Source organism: Tenrec ecaudatus, chromosome 1 (genome assembly GCF_050624435.1).
Source record: "Tenrec ecaudatus isolate mTenEca1 chromosome 1, mTenEca1.hap1, whole genome shotgun sequence".
In the NCBI taxonomy this organism is placed as follows: Eukaryota; Metazoa; Chordata; class Mammalia; order Afrosoricida; family Tenrecidae; genus Tenrec; species Tenrec ecaudatus.
In genome coordinates this window covers 55,241,960-55,269,347 of record NC_134530.1, presented here as the reverse complement: position 1 = coordinate 55,269,347, position 27,388 = coordinate 55,241,960, and the positions used below count along the sequence as shown (strand labels likewise).

The window sequence follows — 27,388 nt, the reverse complement described above, 5'->3', positions numbered from 1 at the left end:
TGGCTGTCAACACGACGAGACATAACAGATAAATGCTCGGTGAATGAGCGGCCACGATTTTCAATCCCCTGTGGGCCAGAGTGTAAACCCGCACAGCTGGGAAGACCTCGCGGGTCGGTGTAGTGCAATCCTATTTTTGGAGGCGCGATTTCCCTCCCTAAACCTGGGCGTTTGGACCCGCTGGGTGCTTACACTCCTGGATGCTGTCTCCTGTGGGCGCCTGGGTATGGCTTCACCTTCTGGAAGAGAGGTGGCCTCCAGGAAGTCTCCTCCCGCTGTCTTTTGGCCCCTGTAGGTGGACAGACATGTCCCAGGAGGTGACCACAGAGGGGTCCGGCCTGGAGGACCCTGCCCTGACTCTCGGAGGTCTCTTTGGGTTTTCCCAGGAGGATGTGGAAGGAGTTGGCTCTGTGTCAGTGATGGCGCCAGATTGCCTGTGGCCAAGCCCTGAGGCCCAAACGTGGGCTGGCAGGGTCCTTACGGAAGGGGCCCTGGCAGGTATTAGACCCCATCCCCCCCACCCCCTGACTGGGAGTTCTGCTGATGCCAGCTTCTGGACCAAGGGCTCTGACACTGGGGCCCATGGGGTGGTCCTAGAGCTGCGAGTTATGAGACAGCCAGATTGGGACTCCTGTTCCCAGGTGCCCACTCTGAAGCCACAACAGGGGCAGGGCTGACCTCCAGAAAGATTCTGCTTTCTCTGCCTGACCTCTGAACTGCAGCTGACCCCAGCAATGGTGATAGCATGTCAATGTGGGTTCTGGGAGAGACCAGCAGGGGTGGAGGAGGCAAGCGGCCCTGGCTCACAGGCTGCAGAAGGTGGGCTGAGGTCTCCAGGGTGTGATGGAAGGGCCTGCTATATGGCAAGGTCTGGCTCCTATAGGAACAAGGCGGGGGTGAGGAGTATTGTGCGGGCCTTGCTGCAGGGCCAGCGGGGGCCTGGTGGCTTCCTGTGGCTTGGTGAGAGCCCCGTGCTGTGGGTGTACCCCTCCCCCATAGGCACTACTCTGGCACCCTCAGGAGTGCCTCCCAGTTCTCTTTTCCCAGGGCACTGGGTGAGGGCTCCAGGAGAGGTGTTTTTTTTTGGGGGGGGGGGTGTCTTGCTTCAGAACTAAGCTTGAATATTTGCCTGCTGCAGAGGATGGGATTCAGTCTGCTGGTCCTTCTGGCCCTGGTGAGATCCTGCTGTCCACGGGAAGGAAGGCCGCCAGGCCAGCCCCAGAAGATCCTCCAGGGAGCCCTGCACGGTGGCTGAGAGTGTCTAGAGAGACTTGGACAGAATGGCACGAAGCTGAGCACCTCCGGACACCAGGCAGCGACAGGGCCACTATTCCTTCACATAGCCAGGAGGAGCTGGAGGTCAAGGCTCAGCCTGGGCCCTGGAGCAAGGGGGAGCAAGGACTCCCTGCCCCCATGGACACCCACACCAGCTCCCTGGAGGCCTTGTCCAACCTCAGTGCCTCCCTGGAGCCTGCAACCAGCCAGGCCCGAGCAGGCCCAGTCAGAGGGCGGAGAAGCTCTCCGTGTGCTGTACTGAGGAAGCGCAATGATGGATGCTCCAGCTCCATCCGGGTCCAGTTGAGGGAAACCATCCCAGGAGGCAGCCCCAAACTGGTAAGTTTGCATCTCCGAGGTTGGATGGGAGGGGCCAGGCTCTATCTCCCAACATGCTTCGTGGTGGAATGCCATAGAACTAAGCCAGATGGGCGCTTAATGAACATGATCCCATTTTATTGATGAGTAAACTGAGACCCTCCAAGGTCAGGATGGGGAAAATAAAGCACAGTTGCTGAATTCCAATCAGAGCCCTGGGTTCAGATTTCCCCTCTTCCCACTTCCTGCGTTGTCAAATGCCCTCTCATCTGAGTGACCTCGTGTGTGCCAATGGCGTCCTGATGCCAGTCCACCGATCTAAGAGAGTGAGTCCCTGGATGGCCAGTGGTTACGCGGTGCTGTGGAAGGTCATCCTGTTGAAATGCAGTGGTTCTTCAAGGGGTTGCCCAAGTCAACGTTGCCTTGACAATCACCACCAACGACAGATGGCTTAATTCATAGTCCATTCCCCTTCGCCTTAACAGTAGCCTTGTCAGACAGCCCACAGTGTGCTTCCAGCCCAGCAGCGATTGTGAGGGCGGGGCAGGACTGGCCATGATCCCTCAAGCTACCACGCTCCGGTTGGTTATTTTTATTTATACTGTCATAATCATTTTATTCATAAATGTCACTAGCATTTTTATACCCAAAGGCACAAAGTGGTGCTCCTGTTTTATTACACGTCGTTACTGTGCTCCATAGACTGTGCGCTTTGGGTTCCATCCTCTTACGAAGCCCAGAGAGGTGAGGTCGTGTACTCCGAGTCACACAGCGCCTGAGTGACACGCTTCGCATGCAAACCCAGGCATCCTGGCTTGCCAGCTTGCTGCGCTGTCTGTAGGTGAAGCGCCCACACTATCATCACAGGAGAAAGTGGCACTTAGCTTACTTAGGGCGTGCACTTGGTCAGTATCTTCCCGGCCACACTAGGCTGGTGATGCGGGCCCATTTTACTGATGTGAACACTGAGGTTCCAGGGAGATGAGCTTCCATGCTCAAGGTCAGACAGTAAAGAGACAGTGGAACCAGGACAAGGAGCCAGTGAACTGCTTGTCCGCTTTGCCCTCTTTGGAGCCCCTGCCGACTGGGGATCCAGTGCGCCTGTGTGTTAAACAAAATGCAGCAGTCTCCTGCCTTCTGTAGTTTAAAACGTTTTATTGGCGTGCTACCCATACACCATACACCTCAATAGTTCCGTCCTATCAAGAAGAGTTGTACAGTCATCACCATGATCCATTTTAGAACAAGAAGGCTCTTTTAATGCCCTCCTATACCTTGCCCAAGCTGCTGCGCGAAACCTCTCTGACGTGTTGAGATGCAAAGAGGTCACTTTGAGGACTAGAATGGCCTGCCTGACCCAGGCCTGGCGTTTTCAATAGCCTCCTTTGCACGTGAAAACCGGACATTGGCTAAGGAAAACTAGAGAAGAATGGGCGCACTTGAATTTCAGTGCGAGTGAAGAATATTGAGTACTCTGGTCTGCCAAAGGAACGAATGGACCTGTCTTGGAAGAAATACAGCCAGCCCGCCCCGAGAAGCCGGGGTGGTGAGACTCCCTCTCACGCACTTTGGGCATGTCACAGGAGTGCCAGCCCCTGGACGGTGACATCACGCTTGGGAAAGCAGAGGGGCAGTGAAAAGAGGAAGGTCCTTGACCAGCTGAATGGCCACAGTGGCTGCAACAATGGTTCGAGCATAACAGCAGTGAGGATGCTGCCGGGCCGCCGCCGTGTTTCATTGTGTTATTCAGGGTCTCTATGACACGGAAACCGACTGGAGGCCACCTGGCACAGCAACACCACCTCCTCCCTCATCTTGCACACCCTCTGGAGATAACCACTGTTAACTGTTCATATCCTTCCAGCCCTTTTAAAATTAGTATGTAGATTAAAAAATAATATGTAATTATGCAATACAAACAGAGCCGTCCATGGATAGAGCAAATGGTTAATGCCCTGGGCTGGTAACCAAAAGGTTGGAGCTTTGAGTCCGCTCAGAGGCACCTTGGAAGAAAGGGCTGGTGATCTACTTCCCAGAAGTCAGCTATTGAAAATTTCCTGGAGCACAGTTCTCCTCTGACACACACGGGGTCTCTGAATCAGAATCAACGCAGTGGCAATTGGTTTCAGTTTGTTTGGCGACTCCTCATCTGTCAGCTCTTCCGGCTACAGTGGCTTGGGTGTGGCCGTGTTGCTGGAAGCTACCGCACCAGTATTTCAGATACCAGCAGGGCCAGCCATGGGGGACGGGTTTCAGCAGAGCTTCCAGACTGATAGGGACTAGGAAGAAAGACCTTGTGGAAGAAAGACCAGTTACATAATCTGTTGTCAATTTGAGAGGAGTAAGAGTGAAGGGGTGGAGGTTAGCCTGTCAATCAGGTGGCATCTTGATGACCTTATTTGGAGGTGCTAAGGTGATAAATGGCTCGCTTGAGGTAGGACACATGCTCACTCCCTGGGAGACATTGCAGCTGACAAGACACATGGAACTACCCAGTGCCCTGAGCCAGAGGACTGCCATGGAGACCCCTGCCAGCACTGAGATGCTTACAATGCCACTGGATCCACAAGACTTCCCACCCACAGGCCTGTGATCTTCCTGCATTTGGCATCATTGCATGTGTTTTGTGAGTCTGAAGAGGACTTTATTGATTGGTATCGGACATGGGCTAATATCGGGCTTTTGGACTTGATCTGGACTGGGCCGGGATGTTTTCTCAATATTTAATTGCTCTTGTATATAAAGCTCTTTCTTTGTTTCCCCCAAAGCTCTTTCTTATACACATGAGGGTCTATGAAGTTGTTTCTCTAGACTACCCAGACACAGTATTGTTATACTGTATTACATAACCTTGTGATGTATTCTAAAAACCAAACCGCCCTTGTGGGTTTCTAAGACACGAAACTTTTTTATTCGCGTAAAAAGTCTTATTTTTTTCACTCAGAGTGGCTGGTAGCCTCGAACTACTGACCTTGAAGTCAGTAGCCCAACACATAACCCACTATGCCACCAGGGCTCCAAAAAGTCCGTGGAGGATTGGAAGTAGAAAAGAATAGAGTCTTCCCACGAACTTTTTGATGCCCCTTGGACGTCAGCTATTCTCCAGTGACACCTTGTGCCCCACAACAGCACTCTGGTGAGGAGCCCTGGGCGGGAGGCACAGAGTCCACAGCAGTGGCTGCCACGGTGGATGGGAGCCTGCTAATGTCTGCGGAGACTGTTCTGGATTAGCCAGGGAGGGACTCCTTTCAGAGCCGGCTTGATGGCCACGACAACAGCGTGTGTACATGCGCATCGACACATCAGCCCCCTCTGTATGAACATAGGCACAAGCAGTTGTTGTGGATCTTGCGTTTTGTTTCCTTGCGAAGTTGTGTAGTGTTTGAAGCTCTCCCCAAGTGAATATTGGCTGTGCTTCCCTGAGCCGTGCATCATCTCTGTCTACAAATGGTTCATAGCCCTGGAACGCTGGCAGGACGGAAGGGTGGGCTGTGATGTCCCCCCTCTCGTTTCTGACCACCGTCGTGGAGGGACCCCTGATGGTGTAGTGGTTACACTGGGATGCTAACCTCAAGTTTGGCAGTTTGAAACCATCAGATGGAGCTTTCTACTTCTGTAAAGAGTTACAGTCTCAGAAACCCACAGGGGCAGTTCCACCCTGTCCCCCAGGGTCGCTATGAGTTGGCATGGACTCGGTGGCAGTGGGTTTAGCTTTTGGTAGTGTGAGGAAGAGCCCATGTCCCAGAGGCTTGCGGACTGGCCTTGCTGCTGTCTGTCTGAGTGACCTAGGCTGGAGGCTTCAGCCGTCAGGAAATGGAAGGGTATTAAGAGTTCTTAGCTCCTAGTCACCAGGAGTTTAGGCTCATCCTGAGCTCTGATGGAGCCTGTCTTCCCACAGTTGCCCAAATGACCTGTTGCCGTGGTAATGGGAGCCAGCTGCAGAAGGACTGAGGCTGTGTTGTGATGGGGGAGGAGGGTGGTTGGAGGCAGGGCTAGTGGCCCAGGGGCCGGTGGGGGTGAGTGTGGACATGGTGTTTGGCTGGCCAGGAGCCCCTCTGAGGGGCCTGGCCCCTTCTTCTGGAGGCATCCTGACTGCTGGCAGGGGCAGGCAGACGGCTTCAAGGTCAAGCTCTGCCTCTTACTCCAGGGTGCCCCTCAGGCATCTGTTCACTGACCCTCTATGGAATATGAGAATCAACTGGGAGTCTGACGAGCAGTTGGGCACGTTGTATCCATTTGGCTTGAAAGACAAACTTTTGGGGTGAAGGGAAGGCAGCATGCCAGCTCTTCGCTGCCCCAAGCCTACAATGGCCAGTGAGGCTGGAGCTACCCAGGCTGGGATAGGAGGGGACATGGGGGGGGGTGTGGAGGGGGAGGACTCGTCACAGCCAGAGAGGCACATAGCACCTCCTGCCCTTTCCAGACCCACAGGGCCCTGTCTGTAACTGCAAGGGGTCTGTCAGGAGGGGAATTGGGCCAAGAGTTGTAGGTAGGGAGCATGTCTTCTGACAGATGGACAACCCCAGAGAGCTCTCCCCCGCCCCCTGACGTTGCATGCCAGGAGCTCACAGTTTGTTGTCCGGTGCCCTCCAGCCGTTCTGACTAACAGCCAAGTGACTCCCTGAGCGCCAGGCCAGGAGTTAAGACAGGCTTTGGGTTCCAGCTAGGACTCTCGCTGCAGCGTTGCTCTGAGCCCAGGAGCTGGGCTGAGGGGGTTGGAGTTTCACAAGGCTGCAGTGTGACTTGTCAGTAAGCAGGGGGCTCTTCCAGGAATCTCACAGCCCATCTGTTTGGGTAAGTGAGATTTTACTGGAATGCGGCTAGCCGTTTGTTCTCGTGTTGCCATGAAAAAAGGAAAATGGAATCTGGCTCAGGGTGACCCCGTGTGTGTCCAAGTGGAACTGTGCCCCGGGGCTTTCAAAAGCTGCGTTTCAGCTGATCTCCAGGCCTTGCTTACATGGTGCTGGACTTGCCCCTCCTCCTTTCTGTTAGCAGCCAGGCACGTTAACCATCCAGGGACCAGAGGCTGTCTGTGTATGCCCCCTGCGCCTAAAATGTTTTCCGAGTGGCCCTTTCCAGAAGTGAAACTGATGTCCTCATCACCCTAGCAACAGTCAACCCGAGACTAATCCTGCCCCACGCATGCTACCCATGCGCCAGCTTGCGCACACCCTCCCCTGTTAGAATTATTTGGAAGCATATCTCAGACATCATTTCATTTCACCCACAGATAGCTTATATCTCCAAATGGGGGAAAACACCAAAAACTCATTTAAAAATGCAATAAAATGATTCTGTTGGGACTTTTAAACTACTATTTCTGTTTCTCTCCTTGTAGATTTGTCAAGATGTTTTATTTCTTCTTGGTCTAATTTTGATAGTGTGGATATTTTTAGGAATTTACTCATGTAGGTTATCTAATTTTTTGGCATATAATTAATTATTCATAGCATTCTCTGACTTTCCTTCTATGGGCATAGAATGCTCCATCTTTCTCCTATGGAGCAGCTGGTGCTTTTGAACTTGAGACGCAGCCGTGAGCAGACCAGCATGTAACCACTGTGCCACCAAAGCACCCGCACTGTCCTTGTAATCTCTGTAAGGTTGGTAGTAGTTGCCTGCAGCCTTGGTCCTGATTTTAGTTACTAGTGGCTCACTCACTGCCCTTGAGTCGATCCGACTTTCTCTTTTTTCCCTTAGGAATTTGTCAGTTTCATCAATCTTTTCAAATAACCAACCTTTGGGTTCATTGATCCTTTTTACTGTTTTCTGATTTCCTATTTCATGAATCTCTGCTCTGATTCCCCCGTCATTCCTCGTGTGGCTTTGAGCTTTGTTTGCGCTTCCTTCTCTAGTTTCTCAGGGTTTAAAGGAGCCCCTCATCATTATGGGTGGGCGACATGAAGCCAACCCAGCTCATACTGACCCCATGTAACAGTAGAACGGCCCCACAGGGTTGCTGGTTCTAGTCTCTATGGGAGCAGATCACCAGGCCTTTATCCTACAGAGATGCGTGGTGTTGTTGTTATGTGCCGACACGTTGGTGCCAACTCAGAGTGACGCGGTGCACAACAGAACGAAACACTGCCCACTTCTGTGCCGTCCTCACAATTGTCTGAGCCCACCGATGCAGCCACTGTGTCAGTCCATCATGTTGAGGGCCTTCCTCTTTTCTGCTGCCCCTCTGCTTTACCCAGCATGACCAGGGGCTGGGCTCTCCCGACAACGGGCCCAAAGTACAGGAGATGGAGTCTCGCCATCCTTGCCTCTAAGGAGCATTCTGGCTGTACTTCTTCAAAGACAGATTTGTTTGTCCTTTGGTAGTCCATGGTACTTTCAATTTTCGTTACCAGTACCATAATACACATGCATGAATTCTTCTTTGGTCTTCCTTATTCATTGTTCAACTTTCACATGCATGTAAGTTGATTGAAATGACTAGCTTGGGTTAGGCAGACCTGGTCTTCAAAGTACATCCTTGCTTTTCAAGACTTTAAAGAGGTCTTGCGGAGCAGATTTACCCAGTGCAGTGTGTCTTTTGATCTCTTGACTGCTGCTTCCATGAGCACTGATGATGGATCCCAGAAGACAAGATCCTTGACATCTTCAACCTTTTCTCCATTGATCATGATGTTATTTATTAGTCCTGTTGGGAGTGGTTTTGGTTTTCTTGACATTGAGTTATAATCCATACTGAAGGCTGCAGTCCTTGGTCTCCATCAGCAAGTGCTTCAGGTCCTCACTTTCAGCAAGCAGGCTGTGTCATCTGCATATGGCAGGTTGTTATAAGCCTCCCTCCAATCCCGATGCTGAATTCTTCTTCATAGTACCCAGCTTCTCCGATGATTTGTTCAGCATACAGATGGAACAAGTATGGCGAGAGGATACTGCCCCGACGCACACCTTTCCCGATTGTAAACCATGTGGTATTCCCGTGTTCTGCTGGCACAACTGCCTCCTGCTCCAGGCGCATGTTCTGCGTGCCCAGAGATGCTGGGTGGTTTCAAACAGTCAAGTTTGGGTCATTAGCCAAGTGCCCACTGTGGGGCCACGAGGGCGAAAGGGGTCCCTCGGGGGTGCACAGGTAACAGGCTCACCAGCTGCCCGAGAGGTCGGGGACTGCACCGGAGCAGAAAGGCTTGGTGAGCTGCTTAAGAAAAAACCCGGTGTCGCACGAGTCAGAGTCAACTTAACGGCAGTGATTCCACCACCCGTTTGTCGTCTGTCATTCTGGTTTGCAAGTGGCTGTGGGTCTTGAGACTGTAGCTATTTACAGAAATAGAAAGCCCAGTCTTTCTCCCGAAGAGATGCAGGTGGTTTTGAACTGCTGACCATGAGAGTCACAGCCCAACGAGTAACCACTGCACCACCAGGGCTCCTGTGTTGACATAAGGTTGCTGTGAACCAGTGTCAACTCCATTGCAGCTGCCTGTCTTCTTTCTCCCCAGAACCTGGGACTTTTTTTTTGTTTTGCCATCAGCAGCCACGGTTCCCAGTGGGTTTCTCAGCCTTACCAAAAAAAAACTTTCCAGGCTGAATCTTCACCAAAACCACAAATAACACGTCACTGCTGTTCTCTGCTCCTCACACAGCAGGAGGGAGACAGCTGCAGGGCCCACGAGGGAGAAGCCAGCTGTTGGCTGGAGCAGGAGGCGGGGCACCTGCATCTCCTCAGGGCCCCAGGCAGGAAAGTGGGAGCCCGAGACTGGCAAGAAGTAGGGCCCTGGGGCCAGGTGGCTCTCCCAGGAGGTGACAGCACACAGGGGTGAAAGGCTGGTGGTGAGAGGGGACAGTGAGGAAGCAATTCCCGGGAAGGTCAGGGCAGAATGAGGGCCACGAAGGGGCAAGGGAAGCACCAGAAGGTCCCCAGACCCCAAGATCCTGGAGGTGACATCCTGATGTGAACTCAGGCTGGACTTGAGGCTTAAAGGACCTGATAGGTGCATCCACACTGGGGGACTGTTTCCTTCCCTGTAATGTTCATAGAACCCTGGTGATGTAGGGGTTATGCTCAGGGCTGCAATCTGCATGGTCGGCAGTTCAAATCAGACATCAACTCCTCAGGAGAGAGACTGGGCTTTCTACTCCTGTGAACAGTGACAGTGTGGGAACCTCAGGGGCTTGCTATGAGTCAGCATGGACTTGATGGCAGTGAGGACATGAATTTGCTGCCAGCCTTGGCCCCCAGAGCCTTGTCACCACCCTTGTAGACCTGCGGCCCCTGCTGCTGCTGGCCCTGCCCTTCCCCTGGCTTCTGTCTACTGCGTCGCATAGGTTTGGGTATGTTGTGCGTTCATTCATTAAAGGCTAACTAACTCACTGCTGTCATCAAGTTAATTCCGACTCACAGGGACCTGATCGAACAGGGTAGAACTGCTCCTGGGGGTTCTGGGACTGTCATTTTCATGGGAGTAGAAAACTTCATCTTTCTCCTAAGGTAGTTTTGAACTGTTGACCTTGTAGTTAGCAGCCCTGGGCGTAACCCACTACGCTTGTCTCTAAGAAGCCTTAGGGGTGCCATGGTTAAGCACTGGGTTAAGTGGTGATTGTAGTTGGATCCCACCAGCCCCTCATGGAAAAAAAAAAACCTAGACATAGGTTCCAACAGAGTGTAGCCAAGAGTGTAGCCATAGAAGCCCCGTGGGGCAGCTCTGCTCCGCCCTGCAGGGTTGGTCTGAGTGGGAACCACCTCCAGTCTTGTTGTTGCTGTTAGGTGCCATCGAGTCAGCTCCGACCCATAGCGACCCTGTGCACAACAGAACGAAACACTGCCCAGTCCTGCGCCATCCTCACCATTGGTCCCAGGCCTGAGCCCATCGATGCAGCCACGGTGTCAGTGCATCTCTTTCAGAATTTCCCTCTCTTTTGCCTCCCTTCCACTTTGCCAATCACGATATCCTTCTCCAGGGACTGGTCTCTCCTGAACAACATGTCCAAAGTATATAGGACATGACGTCTTGCTATGCTTGCCTCCAAGGAATATGCTGGCCTTACTTCTTCCAATCCAGATCAGTTTGTCCTTTAAGCAGTCCGTGGTACTGTCAACACTCTTCTCCAGCTCCACCATTCAAATGCATCGATTCTTCGGCGGTCTTCCTTATTCAGTGTCCAACTTTCACATGCACAAGATGCCATGGAGAACGCCATGACTTGGGTTAAGTCACATCGTGCTCTTCAGTCCTCTACAGAGGTCTGTGCAGCAGATCGACCTGATGCAACTCGTCCTTTGAGCTGTTGGCTGCTGCTCCATAAGCACTGATTATGGATCCAAGTAAAACAAATCCTCGACACCTTCAACCTTTCATCCACTTATCATGGTGTCACCTCTTGGCTCCGTCATGAGGATTTGGGTTTTCCTTGCATCAAGTTGTCATCTATGCTGAAGGCTGCAGTCCTTGATCTTCATCAGCAAGTACTTCAATTCCTCCTCACTTTCAGCAGGCAAGTCTGCTGCTTACCAAAGGCTGTGAATAAGCCTTCCTCCAATCTGGGATGCCACGTCTTCTTCGTATAATCCAGGTTCTCTGATGATTTGCTCAGCATTTCGATTGAACGGTATGGGGAGAGGATGCAACCCTGGCGCACACCTTTCCTGATTTTAAACCGTTCCCTTTTCCTGTTCACACAACTGCCTCTTGATCCATGTGCAAGTTCCAAATGAACACAAGGGAGTGTTCTGGGATTCCCATTCTTCTCAAGGTGGTCCAGAGTTTATGATGGTCCACACAGTTGAATGCTTTTGTTTAGTCAGTGAAACACAAACACTATCTTTCTGGTATTTTCTGCTTTGAGCTAAGACCTATCTGACATCAACAATGATATTCTTTGTTCCACGTTTTCTTCTGATTCCAGCCTGAACTTCTGGCAGTTCCCTGTCAATGTCCTGCTGTATTCTTTTTTGGATGATCTTAAGCAAAACCTTACCCGTGTGCAATATCAACGATGCTGTCCTGTAGGTTGAGCTTTCTCTTGGGCCACCTCTTTGGAATGGGCACACATAGGGATCTCTTCCAGTCAGTGGGCCAGGCAGCTGTCTTCCAAGTTTCCTGGCATAGACGAGTGAGTGCTTCCAGTGTTTCTTCAGCTTTCTGAAGGATTTCAATGAGTACTCCATCAATTCCTGGAGGCTTGTTTTTGGCTAATGCTTTTGGTGTAGCTTGGACTTCTTCCTTCAGAACTATTGGTTTTTGCTCAGGTGTTACCTGCTGAAATGGTGGGATGTCGACTGTAATCTAGCCATCTCCACTGGTCCACACAGTCATCGACCCCAACCACTCTGAGCTCATGACGGCGTCGTGTGTGTCAGAATAGACTTGCGCTCCTTAGGATTTTCAATGGCTGATTTGGGGCGGGGCGTTCAGGAGGCACCTCTTCTAAGGCACCTCTAGGTGGACTCAAACTTCCAGCCTCTCCGTTAGCAGCTCAGCATATTAACTGCCTGCACCATCCAGAGACTCCATTCATCTGAAAGCATTTTCTGATGTCTCCCCTGATCCATCAATTGTTTTGCTTCCACATTTTGGTGAAATGTCCAGTTTGCTTCTATACTGATTTCTAGCTTCTCTCACTGTAATTAAAGAAGATCTGTTGTGCAGTTTCAATCTTTTAACTGACCTTGCAGTTAGCAGCTCAACACATAGCCCACTATGCCATCAGGGCTCCACTGGAGATTATGTTATTAGATGCATATAAGTTTAGAATCGCTATAACTTCCTGATAAATTGCCTCTAATTATTGTTATTTTTTGCTTAAAGTATATTTTATCAGATAGGAATATAGTTAAACCGACATTATTTTGGTTACTATTTGCCTGTTCACGTAGTATTCCAATTTTATCCTTTTAAACTTTTATGCATAGTTGATTTGTCGAGATGGATGTTGTCACTGGAGCCCTGGTGGTGCAGTGGTTACCCATTGGGCTGCTAACCACAAGGTCAGCAGTTCAAAACCATCAGCTGCTCCTCAAGAGAAAGATGAGGCTGTCTACCCCTGTAAAGAGTTATAGCCATAGGAACCCACAGGGACAGGCCTACCCTGTCCTTCCAGGTTACTCTGAGTCAGAATTGACTTGATGGCAGTAGGTTTGAGTTTTGTTGTAATCGAATCTTAGTTTTATGAAGGCCTGACTTTTGTGGAAATCTCTTTGTGGTATATACCGATTTATTGGGATCTCTTCCCACCTTCTTATTTTGCTTCCATGTGCCCTGCGTTTTCCATTCTTCTCCCTTCTATTGTCTCCTTTTGGATGGATTACTTCTGCTGATCCCTTTTTATCATGCTAGTGGTTTGGGAGTTTTCGGTTCCCTGCTTATATTCTTGAGTAGGAGAATCCCAAATTTGTCGAAATTCAACTTGTTCGAGGTGAGGAAGGCCCGTCTTTGGCTCTCGCACTTTGGCCATGTCATCAGGAAAGAGCACGTGTAGAAAAGCACACCGGGTGTGGGAGAGGCGCAAGACCCTCCCTGAGACCGACTGACAGCCGTGAGGACGCAGGCCCCGTGGAGCCGCCATCGTGGAGGTGGCCAAGCTGACCGGCAGTCTCCTTTTATTAGGATGTCGCCGCGCCCTGGCACTGACGCAACGGCAACAAAACCCAGTGACTCTCTAATCTCCTCCAGGATGGTGCAGTTCAGTCCAAGCTGCCCCTTCCCGGTCCATTGCTGCTGGTACCCAGGAAGTTGCCCCAGGTTCTCCCCACATTGTTTCTTAATCCCAGAGATTGCACACTTGTCGTTCTAGGTTTGCACAGCCAGCGTCTGGGTCGGTTTAGCCTCATCTTTATCATTTCCTTTGCTCAGAATTCCGACCTTGTGCTTCCGTTCTTCATCTGGGCCCTTTTCTTCCTTCGGCCTCCGCGTTGTCCTTGAAGAGTCCATTTATTGAAAAAGCCATCAGAGGCACTCTCTTGGTTTCCTCTACATTACCTGGGCGGGTTCCTTTCTTTTTTATCTGTGCATTTTCATCCTCATGCCTGCAGTGTTTGGCTCGGACCCGCAATTGGGAGCTCTCTTCTCTAAACTCATTGAAAGCTTTCTCCTGTGGCATTCCTTCTATTATTGCCACCGAGAAGCCAGCTGTGTGTCTGATTTGTCTGTTCCTGGTGAGGTGCTGGTTACAGATTCGGCTGTTAACTGCAGGGTCAGCAGTTCCAGTCCACCAACTCCGAGGGAGACAGAGGAGGCTCTCTGCCCCTGTAAAGAGTTACAGTCTCAGGAGCCCACCTAGACAGTTCCACCCTTCCAAAAGGTTGTCATGACCCAGAATCGCCTCGATGGCAGTGAGTTTGGAGTCTTGGTTTGTAGGTAAAATGTCTTTTCATTAAGAGAGGCATAAACCCTGTTGGATAAAGAGAGGGCCTATGGGATCAGGCTGCTTGGATTTGAAATCCAGCTCCTTGATTTACAATCTGTGTGACCTTGGACACGCTTCCTGTATCTCGATGAAAGGAACCGTAGGGCCGAGTGGGCTAAGCACTGGGCTGTTAGCGGAAAGGTCGGTGGTTCAAACCCAGCAGCCACGGGAACCCATGGGAGAAAGATGCGGCAGTCTACTTCTACGATTTAAATTCCCACAAGTGCTATGAGACACTTGCTCTTTAGCCTATAGCGTCACTATGAGTCCGAATGGACCAAATGGCACTAGGGGTTGGGGTTTCGGTGTCTCTGTGTGCCTCAGTTTCCTCTTCTGTAAAACCTGATTCCACGCCGTTACGGTGAGGATTGACTGTTAGCCATTGAAGTCTTAGCTGATAATCCGCTTGCTCCAAGGGTCTTGCTGTGTTTGCTGTCCTCACGTTCACTGTGATGTCTCTAGGTGGGGAGTCCTGTTTGGAATCGACTGAGCTCTTTGAATCAGTGAATTGGTGTTTTTTATCAACACTGGAAATTCTTAGGCACAGTTTCTTCAAATACCGCTGCCCCGCTCTCCTCCCCGCTCCTCTGGAGCTGTCGCCAGCTTAATGAGTCCTGCTCACTCCACCCTTTGTCGTCGTGTTGACGCTCTGTGCTGCAAATGTTCCGGGTGATTTTTGAAAATGTATCTTCCAGTCCACTAACTCACTTCAGCTGTGCCTAATATGCTATTAAAACTACCCACTGAGTTTTAAAATTTTAATTATTATTATTGTATGTTCATTTCCAGAAGCTATATTTGGTTCTCAACCAAATCTGCTTGGTCATTTTGTATCCTTTTTATGCCTTCACGCATATGTTCACCTCTTCGTTTTGTTTCTCTCCCAATATTATGAGACTCTATTTTCCATCCTGGTCTGCGAAGCGGCTGTAGTAAGCCTGTGCTGGTCTGAGTCTGCTACCTGATGTTGCTTGGCCCGGGAGCCTGGTGTATCGACCCCTGAGATGAGGCCAGCTCAGATTTTGAATTGCGAAAGGTTATTCTAAATGTGGGGAGCCTGGTGGTGCAATAGGAGGCCTGGTGGCGTAGGGGATTACATGTTGGGCTGCTGACCACCAGGTCAGCAGATCAAACCCACCAGCCTCCTTGCAGGAGGAAAAGGAGGCCTTCTGCTGCTGTAAAGATTTAGAGCCTCAGGAACTCAGAGGGGACCATTTGCCTCTGTCCAGAGGGTCTCTGGGACTCTGCCTGACTCAGTGGCTGTGAGTTTGATGGAACAGCAGCTTAGCACTAAGCTACTAACCAAAATGTTGGCAGGTCGAGCCCACCAAGCCTCTGTGTGAGAAAGGGTTTGGCGCCGTGCTCCTGTAAGATTACAGTCTAGAAAACTCGATGGGGGCAGCTCTATTCTGCCCCCACACAGTTGCTCCGACTTGAGATCGACTCAACACGCAGCAGTAATTCTTCATGTATTTCCCCTACTTCCTCCAAGGGTGTATTTCCTCTTCGACCCCCTCCCGCTGTCCCCCCGTGGGCTTGCCCCGTGAATAGGAAGCTGCTCTGGGCAATGGGGTTGTTGCTGTTTCCAGTTTCCTCTCTGAAAGGCTGACTCATTTGCACGGTTAAAAAGTAAGGGTGGGAGGATAGTGTCTTCCCACCACCCTGTCCATCCCCTAATGCCCTGGCCCTGGCTATTCAGCTCCTGTGGACACAAGGGATATGGTATGTATATTCAAGCAAATACAAATGTAGAAAAAATGTTTCCCTTTTTTTTCACGCAAATGGTAGCACAGTACACACACTGCTCTGAGCTTGTTTTTAATAAAAATATGTTTCTGGTTATGAAAGAAATACATGCTCATTTTGACTAACATAAATATCCACATAGCTACAAGTACAGAGTGAAAATCCCCCTGGAATTTTATTCCCCAGAGATAACCTCCATTATGCATCTATAAATACGTATTTACATAAACAGGCTTATGCAACAGGGCCTGTTCCATAACCTGTATGTGCATGTGGAGTGTTTTCTTTATATAATAATGCTTCCTACCACCATCCTCTCCATGTCAGCGAGTGCCCGCGGGGCCATTGCTCAGGAGAGCCCAGGAGTTCAGTGCTTTTGACCCAGCGAGAACCAGGTTCTAACCCTAGCCCTGCTGCTTAGTACCGATGGGATCTTCACACCCTGTCTGAGTCTCAGTTTTCTCATCCGTAAAATGGGGTCAGTAATCGCCAATGAGGTACCCCAGGGGTGCAGGGGTTGCCCATTTGGCTGCTACTCACAAGGTTGGCGGTTCAAAGCCAGCAGCGTCTCCGTGGGAGGCAGAAGTGGCCATCAGCTGTTGCAGAAACCCCAGCAGGCAGTTCGGCTCTTTCCCATAGGGTCGCCAGTGTGCGTCGGAACTGACTCAGCGCCATGGGGGTTGGCACACAGTGCGTACCTCCTGGCGGCTCACATGGGAAGGGCTTCCTCCGGGGCCGCCCCTGGCGAGTGGCCAACTTTTATTAGGACTCCCTTCTTAGTGGCCTCATAGAATCCGTGGGATGATGTGTCTGCTGACCATTCCCCTTTGATGGACATTGCGCCCCACCCCGAGTTGACGGTGGACATGGAACGTACATCTTTCTCCTCTGTGAGTGGCTTCCTGCTGTGGGGTCCCTAATCCCTGCCCCCTTTTTCTCTCCCAGGAGGAAGTGGAGCTGCCACGTGGGGTGAAGCATGTGTGTTACGTACGTAGGTCCTCTTTTCCTTACTCTCCGTCTCCCCCCTTTCATCGGGGGACATGCACATACACACTGCCCACCCCCCGGAGTAGATCCGGTCAGTGCCCTCTGACGTGCCCAACTAGTGCAGCCCAGTACTCCCGTCCCCTCTGACACTGAGCCTTGGAACACGATCGCTTCATGGTCGTTCGTGCAAGGAGACAATGTCAGACCCACCTGCTTCCAAAGTCAAGTCTCCTGGGGTTTACAATCAATGCCAAGAAGCAGCCCACCCTGAAAATGAGACCAAAGCAAAGAAAGTTGGGAGGGAGACCTTCAGCCTCCGCCAGCCTCGCAGCGCCGTAACTGCCAGGCTCGAGGCTAGCGTTGAGCATGAAACAAGGTCCACCACTAGACGCAGTAGTTCCTTCAGCACCAGGAACCACCTGCGCTTTGAGTGGGTCTCGAAGGGCTTCCTCTTGGACCGGGGGGTGGGGAGGGGGCGTTGATTGCACTTGTGGCTGAAAGGAGGAATGATGGATCTGATTATCATGGGCCTGCCTCCTAGGAGGGACACAGAGCCAGCAGGGACCCCCAAGAAGGGGGCATGGCGGGACTGTGAGGAGGGGTTGGCGGTTGAGTCAGTCAGGAGAGGTGACATGCATGTCTGTTCAGGAGGAGGGTGAGAAGAGCCCCTAAAGGGTTCAGTTAACTCTGAGCCGGCAGGGGATGAGCGGGGAAGGGGAGAGGAGAGGAGGGAAGTCAGGCCTCTTTCTTGGGAAGGGGAGGCCAGGCAGTCCCCGCATCTTCACATCTTCACTGGGCCAGCAGCAAGAACCAAGACCAGGCATGTTCCCTGTGCTCACAGAGCCAATGGTCTGGGCTGGTGTGTGTGTGTGTGTACAGGTGTACAGGTGAGGGAAGCACAGGTCCCCCGTGTGTGTGTGTGTGTGTGTGTGTGTGTGTACAGGTGAGGGAAGCACAGGTCCCCGTGTGTGTGTGTGTGCGTGTGTACAGGTGAGGGAAGCACAGGTCCTCGTGTGTGTGTGTGTGTGTGTGTGTGTACAGGTGAGGGAAGCACAGGTCCCCCGTGTGTGTGTGTGTACAGGTGAGGGAAGCACAGGTCCCCCGTGTACCCTGGCTCTGACCTTCTCTCCCCAGCAGCTTGGATCCGGGCCTGTCATCCGGCTCCTGGGGGCCATCAGCCACCGTTCGACCGGGGGCCGGCAGCCTGCCAAGCTGGAGGCCCTGGAGAACCTGATGGAGGTCCTGCCTGCTCAGGCACCTGGGAAGAGGGTAGGGCCCACCACCCGACACACCACTGAGTGCCAGGTACAGAGGGGCCCCGACTCACAAATCCCACTTCATTCTGTTGAGCAGCGCCCCTTCCCACCCGGTTCACGGAGCCACCCCTAAGGCTCAGAAAGGGGATGCCTGACCGCAAAGAGGATTGGGGCCCTGTGGTATGGGCAGGGAGCAGGCAGCCTTTGGTCTGCTGGCCAGCGCCCTCCACTGCCTCCTTCAGGATGGCCTCAGTGCCCTCTGCGTCTCAGGGTTCCTCCTCCTGGGCCTCACAAGAGGAGGTGCTGGTACAGAGCCCAGTGCTGAGTGTCCAGGGACAGTGCTTGCATCCCGCCCACACTGGTTCCTTGGGGAGGTAACTCAGAGGTGGCCATCCCCCCACCGCCTCCCCAAGCCTGACTTCCCCGCCTCTCCCCCTCAGGCCCTGCTTTCACAATGCAGAGCAATGGCTGCTGACAAGGAGGAGGCTGGCAGAGGAGAGGAGGGTGAAGATTCAGGTAAGGGCCCTTGGAGGTGCCCCCGCCACCTCCTCTCTCAGTGACTGCTGGGGAGGGCCAGGCCCGCTCCTGGTCCCCAGTCCCTGCCAGGAATCCTCCCTTCTCCTCCCTAACACACTGTCCTTCTCCCAAGGGGCTGGGCTGCTGGCTGCCTGGGCCTACTTCCCAGATGCATGGAAACAGCCTGGGTCCCTAAGAGTGGGGCCCTTCCCCCACTTGCCTGAGCCCCTCAGCACGGTGTTCACCCCTCCCCCATCACTCTCCTGGGTACTCTTGGGTGCCCAGCGGAGGGTGTCTCACTTTTCCTGTAGGCCACCCTCAGCATGAACAGGAGAAGCTGCCCCAGGATGTCCGGGTGCGGGGCGCGGTGGTGCACGCCCTGCAGGAGGCACTGCGGAGTCGGTAAGGCTGTGCTCCTCACCTCGGACCCTGGAAGGACCGTCCCCGCCCATCACCACCTGCCAGTGCCCGTGGGCAGCATGGTTTCCCGCATGAAGCAGTGTGGTCCTCCCATCCCTGGAGAGCCACAGTGAGAGCCAAGCACTCTGACTCCAAGATGGAGCTGGCTCAGGCTCTGCCAGGTCCTCCCAGCCGTCACCCCCAGCAATGCCCTCAGGGTCCACAATGAGACTGTGCTGGGAGAGGGTCCCAGAGGTGAGCCCGGAGCTTTTGCTTACAGATGGCGATCAAGTGAGGGGTGCTTTGCAGAGGCCTGTCAGAACCTCAGCATCACTTCTGGGGTCTCCTGGCCTCCACCCAGGGCCCTGTCTCCTCCCTGGACCTGTGCCTGACCCCACCTTTGCCCCCTCTTCCACACAGGCTCGTTCCACTGGCCCAGGGGTGGTGTGTGGGTCCCGCCATCGAGACAGGTCTCCCCTGTACCACAGATTGCGTGACCTTGGGCGAGTCCTGTATCTTTCTGAACCCCCAGCGCCCTGTCTGAAGACGAGGAGGAGCAAAATGCTGCCCGACAGGGCGGGGTGAAAACAGTGGGTGCTGTAAGGTGAGGGCACAGGACGGGAAGTGGCTTTGGCTCCTAACACCCCCGCACCCCCATCTTGCCCCCTCAGCCTCAAGGAGCTCCCATACCTGGTGCTGAGTGAGGAGGCCCTGGGGTGCCTCGCTGCGGGCATTGAGGCGGCCCTCTTTGACCTGACGCAGGACGCCACCTGCCGCTACAAGACCAAGTACCGCAGCCTGGTGTTCAACCTGCGGGACCCCAGGAACCCGGTGAGGCTTCCAGGCTGCAGAGTCCTGGTCGCCGGGCAGGGCGTGGGGCTGGGGGCTTCCGAGTGGACTGCAGCCCCTGCTTTCTGCCCTGCAGGACCTGTTTCTCCGAGTGGTTCGTGGGGATCTCACCCCCCACAGCCTGGTGCGGATGAGCTCCATCCAGCTGGCCCCCCAAGAACTGGCCCGCTGGCGGGACCAGGAAGAGAAAAGGGTGAGCCAGTCAGAGGCGGGAGAGGGCAGGGGTGGTGGGTGTGGGCATGGTGGCCGAGGATGAAGCAGGGTGAGGAGGATGGCAGAGTGAAGGAAGCGCACCCGGAGTGAAACCAGGAGCAGAAGTGCCCAAGGAGGCAGGCAAGGGAGAGGGGCCACAGAGCTTCCCCACTGGGCAGCAGTGGCCGAACTGAGGGTGGAGAGCTAGGTGGTGACCCCCCTAGAGGGGCAGACTTCTGGAGGCTGAGGGAGGCGGTGGTGGGGCTGTGTGGGAGGGGGTACTATTCAGAGTCTGGAGTCAGAGTCATCGTCAGCCAACTAGGAGGGATAGTCCCCTTGGGTGCCCCTCTCTCTAGCCCAGTCTGAGGAACCCCTGGGAGACCCCGTGAACCCCACACTCCTCAAAAAGTCCTCATGGACCCTGTACCCGTGGGCCGCTCCTTACTGGGCACTCCTCAGGGCCAGGGCAGTGTAGGCACCGCCTGGGCTTGGAGACTGCTTGCCTGGTGGTGGTGGGCAGCTGAGTGTAAGGACTGGAGCCAGTGGGGAGGAGAAGGGCACTAAGACCCCTGTTGGGGAAGACATTGGGCTGGCGAGCGTGAATAATTGAGGCCAGTCGATGACGGTGATAGAGCAGCGTCCGCCGTAGGCTGAGTTTCTATCCAGATACTGTTGGGGGCCCGGGAGCGAGACTGCTTACATAAACTGCGGGGCCCAGTGAGAAATGAAAATGCGAGGCCCTCTTGTTCAGAAACCGGGAAGAATCTCAACATGGTGCTTCCACGCTTTCCAGCAAGCACGGGGGGCATTCCGCACCGTGAGTACCGTGAGCGTGACTGCCCGCTGCCCCGACGTGAGGCCTCTGTCACCAGTCGTTCCTAGAAAAGAGGAGTCATCATGCTTTAGGAGGCAGTTCCAGTGGGCTGACCTTGATCCTCACTAAGCATCGCACTACGACTCCACCAGCCCTCTGCAGAGACTGTTGAATATCGTGCTTTCAACGAATTTCCAGGGAACAGAGAAGCCGCAGCTTAGCGTGGCTCAGAGCTCTGCCCCAGACCCCACTGCCTGTGGCTCTTTAGTAATGATCTAGCTGGCATTCCACCACACCCTTCTCATTCAGGGCAGGGGTTGGGGTATAGTCTGAGGTAGAATTGACTTGTGGTTAAAGGCAGAACCCAGGAAGGCTTCCTAGAGGAGGCAGGGTTGAATTGAGGGCCACATGAGTGGACTCCGAGGAAGTGGGGCAGAGACAAGAGGGTATTCCATGTGAAGGGAGGGCTTAAACAAAAGTGTGGAAGAAGGGAAGATCGGGCATAGAAGGAAAACCACAGGATGGGCCTCCAGGGTTGGGGGAGGGCACTTTGTGGGCAAAGACTCAGCAGAGCTTGACTGCCCCGCCGCGCCAGGGCCTGAAGATCATTCAGCAGCAGCAGCAGCAGCCGTGCAGCCTCCCAGCCACCAAGCTGACTCACAAGGGCGTGGAGGAAATCCCAAGGGACACTGAGCAGACCCTGGAGGATCTGGTGGTAAGCATGGCCCTGCCCTGCCTTGTGCCCCGGGACCCCATGCCTCACGTCCCTTGCCATTGTTGACTCGGGCAAGTTCTCGGACCAGCGACGTGCTGGTTGATCCTGGCCGAGACAGGGGAGGGGGTCTTTGTCCAACCCAAGGCACCCCATGAGAGAAGCCATCAGTCCTAACACCTCAGACGTCCCACTTGTGTCTTTGGGAAGCCAGGTGGCCACAGTGCTCCAGGTAGGGATCATTTTGGAAGTGAGGGCACCTTCTATCACTAAGCTCTTCTGTGCAGTGGAAGGGCCAGGGATGCTCCAGGCAGGGCATCAGAACCCAGGGCAACCGGTTCAGCAGCCTTCCTGGGCCTTGTCCCGGGACCTGGAAAATCACCAGGGGTCATCCCATGAGTCCAGGTCTCATGTGACTGCTGGGAATCCTGGCTCCGTCCTGCGCCTCCGTCTGCCACCCATCAGTTCTGCTTCTGCAGCCAGTCAGCATGGCCCATAGACCTGCCTTGGTTGCTCTCAGAAGGCCACTTGGACTCAGTTGAGTGACCTGTGGGTCATTTGCTCACCCTGGCCTAATTGGGGTACAGTCTGAGGCTTAGTAGTTACGCACCATAAGGTCAGCAGTTCAAAACCACCAAGCAGCTTTTCAGGGGAAAGATGGGGCTTTCTATACCCTTAAGAGTTAACATCTCAGGAACCCACAAGGGCGGTTCTACCTTGTGCTATAGGGTCGCTGTGAGTCGGCACTGATTTGACGGCAGGGAGTTTGATTTGGGGTTTGGGGATATGGGGAACCATGTTCTTTGACTCAGTGCATATTTGTTGAGCATCATCTGTGGCCAGGCCCCATCTAGGCATGGGCGAAATGGCAGTAGACATGACAGACAGAAATCCCTGACCCCTCCCTCCAAATCCCCCACAGTCCACATCAGGAGAAGCACAGCCAGAGAACCCCAAAGGGGGTGTGGCTGCCTCCCCAACCACCACCATCTGTATTCCTAGAACGCAGAGGGGACTGTCGGGGGAGATGTTAGGTAGACGTGGGGAGATGCCCCCTGCCCCCCGAGAGAGGAGGGGAGGAGATGGAGATGACACGTAATAACAATCTTTACTCTTTATTGGACACCTACTATGTGCCCACTTAATACCTAGTGGACACCTACTATGTGCCCGCCTATACCTCAGACCTCACATGCTATTAGTGTGCCCATTTCATGGATGAGGAGGAGCCTGAAGTCATTTCCCCAAGGTCACGAAGCTGGCATTTGGTGGAGATGGGATTTGAGTCCAGGCAGGTGGACTCCTAGCCGGTGCCATGGCCCTGCCCTGCAGGTGGTCTACGAGGAAGCCCGGCTCATGCCCTTCCTGGTTATTTTCACTGTGGTTCCATTGATTTTTTTACAATGAGCACACACACATACACCTATTACTGCCAGCAAGTCAATCCGGACATATATGTGTCAGCAGTATGAGGAGGCTTCAACAATTTATTCAGAAAAATTAATCTGTAAATACTACATGTATACTCAAGGAAGCTTGGATATACAGGTATGTATGTATTATATATATATTTCAAAAGGTTCCTGGGAAAAATTCCATTATCTTTTCATTCCATCTGTTCACGCACTTTGTGAAGCCCCCTTGTGTGTGTGTGAGTGTGCATGAACAGATACTGCATTGTCCTTTCATGCTGTGAGAGGAAGGTGACCTGGCGGTTTGGCAGTGGACCCCGGGAGGTCTTCAGACCCTTCATTGTCCGTGGGTTGCGCACCTGCTTCTGGGAATGTAGTGTAAGGAGATCGTTCGAAGCCCAGGAGAAGCCTTTCCGCACCCAGACGTCCTGGGTGCTGTTTGTGAAACGACCAGAGGTGGGGCAGCAGAGGTGCCTGGTGGCACGGGCCTCTGCGGTAATGAGCGGACTGAACGAGAGGCCCAGTTGACTGTGTCACTAAAAGGCCCCCAAGCCTGTGTATAGAAAGGTGGTCTGAGAGGGAGATACCGACCACCTGCCATCGGCTCTGAGCAGTGGGACAAAGGTGGATTTACTTATGAATTCTTTGATAAGGAAGGAAGGAGTGCGTTGTGAGTATGTGGTAAGACACGATAAACCACGCCCTGGGGCCCCTGGATGTCCCCAACGGCCTTTCCAGCCAGCTCTCTCTCCTGTGTCTCCCAGGGACCCATGGTGTGCATAGACTGTGTCCCTCTGGCCCCGCCCGCCACCTCGGAGGCTGACAGCTCGGAGCAGCACAAGTATCACTTCCTGGACCCCAACTGCACAGTCTGCAGGGGTGGGAGCCGTGCCTTTGGGAGGTGTTCAGGTGGGATGCCCATGCCCCCTAACACCGTCAAACAACCTCTTCAGTCCTGGCTCTCAAGCCATGGTCCGGCTTCAGGATCACTGTCCTCCTGTTTCAGCTCCTGCCTCTGCTGTTTGCAGACTTGGAGCCCTCGGGTGAACTGCCAGACGAGGCCAAAGTCACCACTGGGAACGGAGACAATGTCTTCCAGAGACTGTCAAACCCAGCCCCTGTGTCCTCCCCAGAGATGGCACCAAGCAGGGAGAAGCCTCCCACAGATACCCAGGACAGGTGGGGCTCGGGGTAGGGGAGCGGGCAACTGGTGGGGGGCACCCGTTGGTGTAGCACACACCACCCACGGCCACCGAGTCCATTGAGACCCCTCGTGGCCCACCCTGGGGTTTCCAAGGCTGCGAGTCTGTATGAGAGCAGACAGCCTTCTCTTCCTCCCAAAGACTAGCCGTCGAGCATTTACTTACCTGGTGTCCCCACCGCACTCAGAGCAGGGCCCATTGTACTGTGTGGGCTTAGGTAAGACTTGCTGCCTCTATGGGGGTCCGTTTCCTATCTGTGCAGTGAGACAGTTATTTCAGCCTGCTCGATGTCCCCCTGCACAAGGCCAAGTTTGGACCAATATGGTGGCCAGCACAGTGACGTTTGTTCTAGCCCCGTGCCACGGGACCCCAGGCCCTGCTCTGAAGTAAAGGGGGTAGAAGCTGGACTAGTCCTGATGACTTGCTGTGCCTGGCCTTGTCTCTCTGCTCTCTCTAGGTCCCAGACACCCGCTGGGGCCACCAAGGCTCCGCCCAGCCAGCCCCTCTGGGAGGGGGCTATCCACATGTTTTCCATCAAGCCATTCCGGGTCAAGGCCCAGCTGGTCTTGGGACACAGCTGTCGGCTCGTCCAGGTACTCTTGCCTTGTGGGGGGCGTGGGTGTGTGTGTGGGGGGAGCATACTCCTAGTGTGCATGCATTCATTCCATCATTTATTCACTCATTTCTCTAACATGGGTCACTGGCACCCCTGAGCCAGGCTGGGGACAAAGGACACGTCCTGCAGACACATGGTAAAGGACGGGGCACTCGGGGCCAGGAGGAGCCTGGTGCCTTCCTGGGTTTCCTAAGTGGACTTTCAGGAATGACTGTGGAGTGACAAAATGTCTGAAGGGTGTGTGCGCGACTGGAGGAGACAGGTGTTTCGGAGACCTGCTGTAGGAGATGGTTCTGGCCTGCCTGGGGCCCCAGGCCACTGAGGGCTTCTGAGCAGCTGCCTCCAAGGTGGGCGGTACTGAGTCCGTCCTGAGTGGGGGGTTGGGGGGGATGCTGGGAGCTGACCGGCCACCATCCTGCTTCCAGGCCCTGCCCGACGTGATCCGCTCAGCTGGCTGTGTTGCCCCCACCACTGTCTGGGACCTGCTGGCCAGCGTCAGACCAGCCGAGGCCAAGGTAACAGGGCACCTTTAGGGGTGGCCTCTTCTAGCAGCTCACCCCTCTTAGCCCTACTTGCCGTAGGTTCCCAGAAATATCACAGTGGTGGCTTTAGAAAGCAGACATTTATTTTCTCACCTTTTCGGAGAGTAGAGATCTGAGACCAGGCCTTCAGCCGTAGGTGGGCCCTGGGGGAAGGCCCTGGTTGCCCTTAAGCTCTTCCTGGTGGCATCGGTCTCTCCCTCCCTGCCTGTGCCTGCTGCTGTGTGTCTGATCTGCTTTGTTGACACTTCAGAAGTGCTTAGGTTTAGGACCTTCCTACATTAATGTGCTGCCTCATTAACATAACGAAGAAACACCCCTAGTCTCAAAGGGCATCACAGTCCCCCATAGATGACGTGAGAGTCCAAGATACAGTCCAGGGGACACATTTGATCTGTAACCGACCTACGTTCTTCTCCCTACCTCTGGGTGAAGGCCTGGTTCTGAGGTGTTGGGTTTGGTTTCCAGCGTGACCTCTGACCCCAGGCATGCACCTGTTTCCTCTGCTTGCTGCACCGTGGGGATCGCTGTCTGGGTTCCCAGTGGTTTAGATGAGGCTAGGGGTGTGTGTAGAAGCAGTGGGGAGCTCTCCTCCCCAAGGTGTTCTCCTTCCTGTGGCCATAGGACGTCAGCGTGGTCAGACTGTGCCCACACGGGGCCCGGGACACCCAGAACTGCCGCCTGCTCTACTCCTACCTCAACAACAAGCAGTGCCATTGCCTGGCGGCTGTGGACCACGCAGGGGTGGTCCTGCTGCCCCTGCCTGCCTTCCAGCCCCTGCCTGCCAGATTGCGTCCTCTTGGAGGCCCAGGTGAGTGCCTGATGCTCAGACCAGGTGACCCGAGTCTCGCCAGAACGAGGGTGTAGCTCAGAAGGAAATCCAGAAACAGAGACGATGGTGGTGACAGTCTTAGCTCATCCTTGTATGAGCCAAGCGGGTGCCCCTCCTCCAGCCCCTCTGCAGTTGCACCTCCACAGGGCCTCTTGTCCCCACCAAGCCCTGCGCCAGCACCAGGAATCCCTGGGGACTAGGAACCACCAGCTCCAAGCCTCAGTGGCTCTGGGGCCAGGAGCCGCTGCCTCGTGTATAACTCTAAAGTCTTACTGTTACCCATGCATTGACGCCCGTTAGGGGCCCCCAAGTCCGTTCTGACTCATAGCGACCTTCTGCACAACAGAATGAAGCCAACTGCTGCAGCCACTGTAAGTCAGCCCATCTCCTCCTTTTCGCTGACCTGCAGGACCAACATGATGTCCTTTTCCAGGGACTGGGCTCTCCTGATAACACGTCCAAAATACGTGGGGCCACATCTCACCATTCTCGCTTCTAAGGAGCACTGTGCTTGGGCTTCTTCCGAGACAGAATTCTTTGTCTTTTCGATATTCTCCGCCAGCACCCCCATTCAGATGCATGGTTCCCCTTCAGTCTGCCTTGTGCAGTGTTCACCTTTCACACGCATAGCAGGCGGTTGAAAATAGCACGGGTTGGGCCAGGCACACCTTAGTCCCCAGAGCCATCCTTTCTCTTGGAACACTTCAGAGAAGGGCTGGACAGCAGATTTGCCCAATGAAGTACATTTGGATGTCTTTAAAAAAAAAAAAAAAGATCGGGAGGGAGGAGGGGAAAAAAAAGAGGACCTGATGCAAGGGGCTTAAGTGGAGAGCAAATGCCTTGAGAATGATTGGGGCAGGGAATGTATGGATGTGCTTTATACAATTGATGTATGTATATGTATGGATTGTGGTAAGAGTTGTATGAGTCCCTAATAAAATGTAAAAGAAGAAAAGAGAAAAAAATGATTAGGGCAAAGACTGTACAGATGTACTTTATACAATTGATGTATGTATATATATGAACTGTGAAAAGAATTGTATGAGCCCCAATAAATTGTTAAAATTAAAAAATAAAAAAAAAGACAAAAAAAAAAAATCGCTTTATCAGGGCCTCTTACAGCTCTTCTAACAACCCACACATCAATTGCATCGAGCACATTTGTACCTATGTTGCCATCATCATTTTCAAGACATTTTCTTTGGTATCAGCTCCTCTGTTTTCATTTGGATGTCTTGATGGCTGCTGCCACGAGCATTGATTGAGGATCCAAGCTAGATGAAGTCCTTGCGCTTCTATTGGTTTACCAGGAGGCTGTCTCCCGGCCCGGGTGTAAGGAGTTCGGTCTTTTTCACGTTGACTCGTAATCTAT

At 53.4% G+C, this 27,388-nt stretch overlaps 1 protein-coding gene across 1 annotated transcript in view; it reads left to right on the top strand.

The window, feature by feature from the left end:
• The first annotated feature begins 305 nt into the window (after positions 1–305).
• The window catches only part of SPOCD1 (SPOC domain containing 1), a 59,293-nt gene continuing 32,210 nt past the window's right edge, over positions 306–27,388 (top strand). The window contains exons 1-15 of the mRNA XM_075527948.1: positions 306–401; positions 810–976; positions 1,344–1,614; positions 16,636–16,677; positions 17,815–17,946; positions 18,374–18,449; positions 18,761–18,851; positions 19,520–19,679; positions 19,774–19,890; positions 21,299–21,418; positions 23,592–23,706; positions 23,856–24,018; positions 24,487–24,622; positions 25,071–25,160; positions 25,809–25,995. Coding sequence (XP_075384063.1) covers positions 306–401; positions 810–976; positions 1,344–1,614; positions 16,636–16,677; positions 17,815–17,946; positions 18,374–18,449; positions 18,761–18,851; positions 19,520–19,679; positions 19,774–19,890; positions 21,299–21,418; positions 23,592–23,706; positions 23,856–24,018; positions 24,487–24,622; positions 25,071–25,160; positions 25,809–25,995 — 1,963 coding nt within the window. The remainder of the gene's footprint in view (positions 402–809; positions 977–1,343; positions 1,615–16,635; positions 16,678–17,814; positions 17,947–18,373; positions 18,450–18,760; positions 18,852–19,519; positions 19,680–19,773; positions 19,891–21,298; positions 21,419–23,591; positions 23,707–23,855; positions 24,019–24,486; positions 24,623–25,070; positions 25,161–25,808; positions 25,996–27,388) is intronic.